This window comes from Centruroides sculpturatus, unplaced genomic scaffold (assembly GCF_000671375.1).
Source record: "Centruroides sculpturatus isolate CEXI.00-Female unplaced genomic scaffold, Cexi_2.0 scaffold26, whole genome shotgun sequence".
NCBI lineage: Eukaryota > Metazoa > Arthropoda > Arachnida > Scorpiones > Buthidae > Centruroides > Centruroides sculpturatus.
Window position 1 is genome coordinate 295,322 of NW_019384653.1, and position 10,423 is coordinate 305,744.

Here is a 10,423-nt window from a genome sequence, read left to right on the forward strand (position 1 = left end):
TATTATTAATTTTTTATTATTATTAATTTTTTGAATTTTTAAAATTTTTTAAATAATATATTTATGATAACAACAGACTAAATTTAATTCTGTACATTTTGAAGAACTTCAATCGTATGCAAGTAAAACAGTCCCTTTGCCTTTATTCATCTTAATATGATCTAATTTAAGAAATTTAAAAGATTAGAAATAATTTTTAGACCTATTACCTTCTTACCTTCTTAATTAAAAGAATATCTAATTTAATGGAGTACGTATGTAACTAATAAATAAATTAAAAAATAACACTACCTCACCATTATTATCCAGATTAATGGAGTCTCTGTTGTATATAAAGTTCTTACAGACGTGTTGAAACAAGACCCAACAAGTCGGAAACGATTGACCAATCAAATAGCTCCATGTTGTTTTAAGTTCATTTCATCATTTGCATTAAAGACTTATGTAAATCATTGTTATTGCTTACAAGTTACTACGGGAAATTGTAATGTACGCGGATTGCTTACTACAGGAAAAAACTAATGTTTATTTGAGCTTATCAGATAAAAAAAATTACTAACGGAGGACAAACTGTTCTGAGAAAGGAGGCCATTATGGGTATATCTGAATACAGGGAAGTCTTTTATTTTTTCTAGAGTCAGTGGAGAAAATGTATTCTATTTGGTATTCAAACGTAGGACACTGTTATTTCGGTTATTTCGAGAATGTATGGAAACATTACAGTATATTGATGATAAGGAATTTGATTCGTCAGACCAGATAATAAATAACGAGTTTGATATAAATAATTTATCATTTGCATCAATGTCGGCGTTTTTAAATGAAACATTTTTTTCTCCTGGCTGTTATAAACACACGGGAAAGTATTGTAATCGTTTCAAATTTTTACTTTCCCTGCTGTTATAACATAATACAATAGTGCCTCGTACTTCGAATTTAATTCATTCCAGGAAGCCGTTCGAAGTCTGAAGCAATTTTTTCTCATTAGAAATAATGGAAAACGATTTAATCCATTCCCGGACACTAAACAATACCTATTTCGATAAAATTAAAATAGCAAATATACATAGTTTAAGGTAAAAATAAAACAAGTAAATGCGCTAATAATAAAACACGAAAACAAAAAAATGGCATAAATCTAGCCTATATATATATATATGAGGATGTCTGTTTGTTCGCTATACACTCCTAGGCCGTTCGATCAATTGCTACGAAACTCGGCAGTAACCTCTAACTAAAATAATGTCTTACATCCCACCCCAAATTATCGATTGGATTTCCATATATCGATTAATTTCTGTATACATTTGATTGCTGGCTTTGTACGTAGCGCCATCTATTGGAAAAATTTAACAAAATAATTAACTAAATATAATTCATACAAAAAAGGATATAATTTTTTAAATATATTGTCTGCCATTACGCCATTGCTACGACAGGTAGCACGTAGCACTTGCCTGCGTGTAGTAGTGTTTTGTCCCCGTACTGTACATCATACTTTTCCTGTTACATAATCGGCACGACTCTATTGCTAACTAACTCCATTCGGGAAAAATTTTTGAATTGAAATAACGTGACTTGCAGTACAAATTGAAAGTTCTTATATAGTTAATCTGGTCCTCTTTCTCTTAAGCTTTCCATATCTGGTCTCGACTTTCATCTATCTAACCTTATTCTTGAAATTAACATAGGACAACTAGAAAAATGACAGTGGGAACTTATAGGTCTACAATTTTCTCAAATTGCAGCCCAATAAGTAACCAAGTTGATAAAACTACCGAACACCGGTAGTCGGTCGTGGGTTCGTCCATGGCCGACGGACTACACGGACGGGAAACCATACGTGGCCAATCTGGCCACATGTAGTTTTCCGGGTTTTCTTCGCGTTAATAACATTTAAATTGGGGCCAGCTTTACATAAATGTCTTCCCGGGATGCATCCCCCTCAGCAGATCGCTCAGGTGTCGTGTTGCTGTAACCAAATAAATCAAATTCTAATTATTATTCTATAAACGCTATATTTACGAGGACGTACTTAACTACCAGGAAACCTGGACATCCGCCCCCTTTCCTGATTTCATCTCCCCGTATTAACTCATAAACCCATTGCCCCAAACTTTCTACTCATATTGCCGAAAGATGTCCTAACATTCAGCCAAATTAATGTATGAGCCAAGATTTTAAGGCACAAAGTACATCTCGAAGTCTCTGTGCCGATGTTTATTTTGTGCCTTACGTCTGTTCTTGCTTCCCCTTCGCCACGTGGTGGGTCTAACTCGGTGGAGAGGAGTTATGTAATTCAGGGGTGTGTGACCGAGGGGTGAGTGTTTTATGGACGGGGTGTGTCTCAGGGAGAGGGGTGGAGGGAAGTGGAGAGTGGAGAAAACGGGAGATGAGTAAGGACAGGGAGTGAAGTGTGGGAAAATGTATAAGGGGTATCTAGTGTCTTTTGATAACTAATATGTTAATCAATGCCCTGATTNGGATAAGTATGCAAACAATTCGTTTCATACGAAATGAACTGTACCATTGGTTTGTTGTTATCTAATAATTGGTGTTTCTAAGTTATGTCATAATTCAAAGGAAAGAAATAAAAATTTATATTTTTATACACGAATAATATATTTTTAATATAAAAAAAATAAAGGGAAGAAAAGGATAGTTTTTAGACGAGTTAGTTAAGACGACGACGACAATTCTAAATTGGCGATATTTATTTCATTGTTTTTATGGTTCAACATACCCATTCGAGACGGAATAGTTCATTTGAACAAAACTCTTATTAAAGGAAAGGAAAAATATAAAATTAAGTGCCTTTTAATAAGTGTTTTTTGTTTTTTTTTTAATTTTGAGCCATTTTTTCTTAAAAAATCCTGCATTAAAGAGATTAAAATGCATAAGAAACGATCGATAGTACTTGAAAATTTTATTTACTTCGAGCCAAAAAAGAGTGGAGGAGAAGAGAAGGGGAAAGAAAAGAAAAAACGAACGGCATTTGTGCCCTTCTCTCTAGAAATGCTTTTCCAATTTCTATCGCCAGAGTGAGCTGCGCAATGAAATCGTATGCCGAGTTGAGATGAGCGCTTTCCAAGTGGTCGTGTGCGAATGGACGTTCCTTCACATAACTTGAAACACTCTTAAGAGAATATTGCAACGAAACGTCCATTCGCACTCCAATTGTTAATGTCAAAATAATTTTCATTTATTTAAAAAAAAAACAAAAAAAAAATTAATCTCAAATTTTGATTGTACACATCGATATTTTAAGGTAGGTTATCTTTAAATTAATTAATTTATAATTAATTATATTTTACTTAATCTTCATTTATTTTATTTATTTATTAATACTCTGCTTGAACCTAATTCGGTAACGAAACGTTGATTTGTTTTTTTGGGGGAAAGGACCACGCGTAAAATAATTAAAAAAAAAGAAATTATTTTTTTACTACAGAAAAAAGAATTTAGTTCTTAATTACGCGACTATGTTTTAAAATTCGATCTTTCTTGTCCGTGGTTAAAGAGAACGAAAAGAAGGGAGGAAAATAAAACTTGCCTATCACAGGATGAATAATTTAAAAGGGATAGATTAAACTTAGATCATTACCTCTAACGAGGTTTTCAAGTAAATTTTATAACTAGAAAAATTATTTCCTTTCTTTTCTTTCTCTCGCTCGCTACTTGCCGCTTTCATTTTCATTAAAGATAATCATGGGTTGTCATCTGTCAAAGAGATTTGACAGATTGAAAATATTATATTCGAAAGAAGAAATATGGCTTCCAGTAATGAAAAAAGAGGGGAAAATGACATTAATGCCGAACTTCAATAAGGAAAAAAAAAATCTCCCGGCATTGTGTTTAATATTGACTTCATAATTAATAACTATCGATCGCCATCGACGTATTTTTCAACATTGTTATCGCTGAAAATGTTTTTGAGAAATTGCTTTTGTTAGTTTAATTTTAAAAAAAATACATAAAATTAGATATATAATTTTTTTTAATGGAATCGATCCTTATAATATATTTTAGTTAGATCGATTTTTATAAATTCCCTGGCCATTTTTCATTAATTAGTACAAAGCGTTACAAACATTCCCTGATAGAGTTTAATCAATTGATTCGTTTTATTTTGGAAACATAATTAAGTTACTCATTGTGAAATATTACAGTAATTATAAAAATTTCGAATTGTCATGCAATTCGAAAATAGTGAATTTAATGCTACTTATAGTGATTTCCCCAACTTACGGGTCGCGACTTACTTGCGATCTTCGGGATTTTTATAATGATGCATTAATCTAGAATGCAAATAACTCGATAATGCAATTTAAAAAAGGCAATTAATCATTTTCAAAACTTAATAGGAATTTTAATAAAGAACCGCTTTTAAAACTTTGTTAATTTAGTTTTCGATTAGGGGGAGAAGTATTTAATTAACTTTATACTTTCGTTGGTGTATTTGAAAATATTTAAAAAAAAATTATCTATTACAATAAAATTTACAATTTATCTAATAGAGAATTTCTTATTACGTAGAGTAATGCCCATGCAAATGAAGAGTGGACCCATGCTTCATTACAAAAGTAAGTTATCTTCTATGCATTAATCGATAGGACGAACAAACCGGTAAGAGGATAATGGAACATTTTCTTGTTTCAATAACTTTCATGTAATAGAATTTTTTAAAGTAATGATTGTCTTCGTTCCATTGCAGACAGATTTCTTTACATAGGCACTATTTGAATTTGGTAGCCAAGGAGACAATGTTATTCACTTATTTGTTCTTTCCCATACAATATGATAATCACACGGGAATACACTAGAATGGAGATGGGTACATATTGACCATTATCATACCTTTTCAATATTATACACAGAACCTATTCAAAGTTTATTGAATATAATTCACGCGTTAGGAAATTTTAATTGATTTTTTAGATTAATCTTCCTGGTTATTATTCAAAATACTTCATTTATCATTAAAAATTTACTTGTATATTATTATTATTATTATTTATACGCACATTTTAATGTCGATTACATAAATCTGGATGTATTCGAAGAGTTCCTTAGTTACTTTATAGTTTTTTGAATCATATGAAGTGCAATGGATTGATTTAATGGCTCTAAAATTTGAATTTTGTCCAAAATATGATTTAAATAAGTGCTATCGAATATTTATAAAATGTTCGTAGTGTTGTCCAGTAGTAATTTGTTTTATTCAAAAATTGATTTCTGATGAAATAAAACAATTTAAAACGATACCGTATATATAATATAATAAATAAATTAAATAGAAAAACCGTCGAATTATAATAAAATAAAATGCAAAAAAGAAAAATTAATGGAATTCAATGCTACAAAGTAATTAAAAACTATATTTTTATTATAAGAGATTTTTCTTCTATAGGTCTCACTTTTGGAAACGAATTTTTAAATCATCATTTTAAATAAAGAAACGTAATTATTTTATTTATTAAAATCTCTTGAAATTAGAGAAAAATGTAATTAATAATTATATTGTTTGCAGTTTTTTGAAGTTTTATAAGTAATTTCAAAAATTAGTTTTTTTAAACTATTTTAATAAAAGCATTAATGAATTTAATTTTTAAATTTTACAAAAGTACTGTTTTCTAAAAATATATAAAAAATAATTGAATAATATAAATGTTTATACTTTAGTTTAAAATATTAAAAATAAAATGCAATATATAAATTGAAAAGTATTATTTATTTGACAAATTTATGTGATTTACTATGTTTAGCAGAAACAGATCTTCATGAAATAACCAAATTCATCTTAGAATAATAGTAATTTACTCTTTTTTATGAACAGCGTTTAAATTTTATGCAAACATTTAAGTTTTGGTTAATTAAATTACCGATATATAATTTTCATAAAGTAAAATACAGGATTAGAGATACATTCAAAAAACTTTAGAATTAAATTGATTTGTTTCTAGCATGTAAATATTTCAATATATGTGTATCTTCGGCATACATTCTACTTTGATGGAAAGTTTTTTCTTGTGAAAAGAATCATCTTAAAGCTTATATAAGTTCTCCTTTGAGAGTTAAAGAACAAGCTTGAGCAGCTTACGTCCTACAAGATAATCCTCAGTCTATCGATCGAACGAAGACAATAACCCAAGTAGTTCATTGTGTTATCGAGAGAATCGTCCATTGTCGCTCTCTGACTCTAAATAAGTTTTTTGTAATTCGCTGTACTAAAACACACTTTTCTCTGTTGACAGAACGTATTTTTAAGAAAGATTGGAGGAGAGAATATGTCGTACTTTACGACAACAGCGCTCTCGTATGGCTGAAAATTGAGAAAGATAAACTAGAACCCGAGGGATCTCTTATGCTCAAGGATGCTCCAGAACTCGTGGCTTGCGGTCCCTTTACTATCCAAGTCCCAAACAGACCAGAAATTCCCGAAGGTTATAAAGTATCCCAGTTATTGGCTTTCGGATCTAGAAAGGACGAATCTGTACATTGGTTTCTTTGTAAAAATTCCGAGGACGTCCTGTAAGTAGTATTCAACTTGTAAATTATTCAAAATATAATATCTCAATGGTTAGTTCGAATTGAAATTTTTATTCGACTCTTATCAAAATTGCTGAAATCAAAGTTAGATAAAGAGAGACGATATCACTTATATCAAATACTCGATGTCTTTTAGATAATATATCAGTCTTATTCATGTTTTATTTTATTAAAAATGAAAACACGTTTCAAAGGAAACAAAACGATAGCAATGTTATGTAATATTTCAAATAAATTTTAAATTTCTCTCGCTAGTAGCTTAAATGCATAATTAAAAATCGTTTTATTTATATGTTCAAACAGTATAAGATGTGTATAAAATTTAATTTTTGCAACACAAATTATGCATGAAATTTATAGATCATGTAACGTTTACTATTGTATTAGTTTGCGAATATAACGCGAAAAATCTTTTATTTAAGATTATTTAAGATAAGCGCTATTGCTTTTCATAATCAAAACAAGTTCAAAATTATGCAAAATTAAACAGCACCACGAAAAAGAAGAAATTTTATTTAGAGAGTGTATAGATTTTAGCGTAAAGTTTTCTCTTAAATAAATATTTATACGATCGATGAACTCGAGTAGACAATTTTCGATTCTCGACTTTTGAATATCTCCAGTTAAAATTGTTTGAATAATTTCGAATAATTAAATCGATCGATCCTTTAGCCCGGATTTTAACGATTTATTCGAAAATATTCGTCGGATAATGTTTCTTTCGTCAAATATTCACGTCTTTATTCCGTATTCGTATTATGATAATTCTTTTCTTTTCAGAGCGTGGATAACTGCCATCAATAACACAGTAAGTCGATTTATGGCAATTTGTTTTTATATATTTAAGTCTGAATTTTATAGTTGTCATCTTACATTTGTTATAGTTAGGTATAAATTTTAAATTAAATATACACTGGTACCTCGTACTTCAAACGGCCTCCCGAAACGAATTAAATTCGAAGTACGTGGCACCACTTTGAGTTATAAAAATTGTAAGCTCATTAAAATATACGTGTATATTGAAGGAAAGTTAAATTATAATTATTATTTATCAAAAAATCTACAATACCAGATGAGTGGTTAATATAAATTTTTTTTATTTTCAGCTTCCACCACCGCCTCCACCTCGTATCGACGAAAAGAATAAAACTATTTCGCGTAAGTAATTAAAATTATAAATATTATTCCTTTATATATAATATAAAATTCATTGGTTTTACACGCAGAAAGCGAGAAGTATAACGAAGAGGATGCATTTACTTGTGGCATGTTAACAGCAACAATATTAGGAACCGGTTGGGGATCGGGATGGGGTTGGGACGATCATGTGTCCGCATCGGATCACATGTCCAGCATCTCGGATGGAATGCAAAGTGATGGATACGATGTGAATATATTCGATGGAGACGGATGCGATTTTGATGTTTGCGCTTTTGCTTTTTAAAGAAAAACAAAGTAGTTTGAGAGAATATTAATAGATTTTTAGTCGATAAACTATTTGTATAGGAAAAAAACAGGGGGAAAAATGTTTGGTAATGTCGTTCTTTTTGTAAAACAGATTTATGTTAGTTTTAGAAAAAACAAGGAACGTTGTTTTGTATCCGTTTTAGAGATTTGGAGAAAATTATACAATAAATTATTGAAATATATAAATATATACATGTATAAAACTGTACGAGATGAGTATTTTAATTTTAAGAATTTATTATTAAATATAAGGCGAATTTAATTATCTAAAATTGCCAGCGGGAAAAAAGTAATTTTGCAAAAAAAAGAAAGAAAAAGAAAAAAAGCAAACCATGCAAATAAATTTTTATCGATAAGAAGATGAATGTCAGCAAGATAGTTGTCAATATATTTCCACGAATAAGGAAAAATATTTATATAAAAAAATTCATACTGAAACTTATGACAAAATAATTTAAAAAACATTAAAACCATTCAGACATTTTTAAAATAACCGTTATTATTATTTCTGTTGTAAAATAAAACTAATTATAATTCACCGAAAAATTAAATTATTATATTTTTTGTAAAAATGTAAATATTTTAAATATATTTATATGAAAAATTGTCTCTATATATGTAAAAGCAACTTTTATTTTTTCATTCTTTCTTTAATTAACTTAAGAGTTTTAAAAAAATTGAGAAATGTGAACATTTCTTTAAAATTTTTTTAAAATAAATATACGAAAATTATTTTTAATTAAATAATAGTTTTCAGCACAGATAATACACATCAAAATATTCAATATATTGAAACTGGATTAAAGAGTTAAATTGGTAGTCCCGATTGATTCTGCTTTAAATCTAGTTCGTTTCATTAAATCTTCAACAACAAAACTTGATGAAACTTCATTGAATTATAATATAATCGTAAATTAAATCTATTAAATAACTTTTAGAACCGTATTCCTTTAATTAACTTTAAGTCCGTTTCGAATTAATCCTTCATATAAGCTTATTTATGCAATTAACAAGAGATTAGCGAAATTAAAAATGATTTCGGTTTAAAAAGTTACAATAAAATCAATAACAATACAATTAATTTCAATGAAAGAATTGTTTAAAAACATATCATTAGAATAATTTCGAGTCAAATTTTAAATTTAAGTTATTTTTGGCTAGTTAATCCCAAATAAGAATCGAATTAATCTGTAAGATGTTTAGTTTCACAACATGTAACTTAAGTGAACCTGCGGAGCCATTTCCTGGAGCATCTTCTATCGATCGATGAAAGTCTCCACAATTAACACTTTTATCTTTTCAGATTTTCAATTATTCTCTCCACGAATATCGAATTTAAAAATTTTATTTTATTTATCTTCTCGTAAAATTCATCATTATTAATAATATTTGATCTATCCTTCGCCAAATGCTCCATTATCTTAAGGATTCTTTCTAACTTTTCGAAGAAATGCTTAGGTTAATGAGCATTTGGCTCATAGAGAACATTATGAATAATCATCATAGAAAATGCTNATAAATAACGAGTTTGATATAAATAATTTATCATTTGCATCAATGTCGGCGTTTTTAAATGAAACATTTTTCTCTCCTGGCTGTTATAAACACACGGGAAAGTATTGTAATCGTTTCAAATTTTTACTTTCCCTGCTGTTATAACATAATACAATAGTGCCTCGTACTTCGAATTTAATTCATTCCAGGAAGCCGTTCGAAGTCTGAAGCAATTTTTTCTCATTAGAAATAATGGAAAACGATTTAATCCATTCCCGGACACTAAACAATACCTATTTCGATAAAATTAAAATAGCAAATATACATAGTTTAAGGTAAAAATAAAACAAGTAAATGCGCTAATAATAAAACACGAAAACAAAAAAATGGCATAAATCTAGCCTATATATATATATATGAGGATGTCTGTTTGTTCGCTATACACTCCTAGGCCGTTCGATCAATTGCTACGAAACTCGGCAGTAACCTCTAACTAAAATAATGTCTTACATCCCACCCCAAATTATCGATTGGATTTCCATATATCGATTAATTTCTGTATACATTTGATTGCTGGCTTTGTACGTAGCGCCATCTATTGGAAAAATTTAACAAAATAATTAACTAAATATAATTCATACAAAAAAGGATATAATTTTTTAAATATATTGTCTGCCATTACGCCATTGCTACGACAGGTAGCACGTAGCACTTGCCTGCGTGTAGTAGTGTTTTGTCCCCGTACTGTACATCATACTTTTCCTGTTACATAATCGGCACGACTCTATTGCTAACTAACTCCATTCGGGAAAAATTTTTGAATTGAAATAACGTGACTTGCAGTACAAATTGAAAGTTCTTATATAGTTAATCTGGTCCTCTTTCTCTTAAGCTTTCCATATCTGGTCTCGAC

The 10,423-nt window shown here is 29.3% G+C and overlaps 1 protein-coding gene across 1 annotated transcript; it reads left to right on the forward strand.

Moving 5' to 3' along the window:
• Positions 1 to 2,513: 2,513 nt before the first annotated feature.
• Positions 2,514 to 8,233, forward strand: LOC111626369. Its single transcript, XM_023369715.1, has 6 exons — positions 2,514 to 3,268; positions 4,537 to 4,583; positions 6,255 to 6,531; positions 7,330 to 7,357; positions 7,656 to 7,707; positions 7,776 to 8,233. Exons 2-6 carry the CDS (start codon positions 4,541 to 4,543, stop codon positions 7,991 to 7,993), a joined length of 618 nt encoding a protein of 205 aa, XP_023225483.1. The 5' UTR covers positions 2,514 to 3,268; positions 4,537 to 4,540; the 3' UTR covers positions 7,994 to 8,233.
• The last annotated feature ends 2,190 nt before the right edge of the window (positions 8,234 to 10,423 follow it).

Coding starts and splice junctions, on each gene's coding strand:
- LOC111626369 (XM_023369715.1), top strand. CDS start 4,541: ATGCCCATGCAAATGAAGAGTGGACCCATGCTTCATTACAAAA. Junction 4,584..6,254: donor ACCCATGCTTCATTACAAAA/GTAAGTTATCTT, acceptor CTCTGTTGACAG/AACGTATTTTTAAGAAAGAT. Junction 6,532..7,329: donor AAAAATTCCGAGGACGTCCT/GTAAGTAGTATT, acceptor TTTTCTTTTCAG/AGCGTGGATAACTGCCATCA.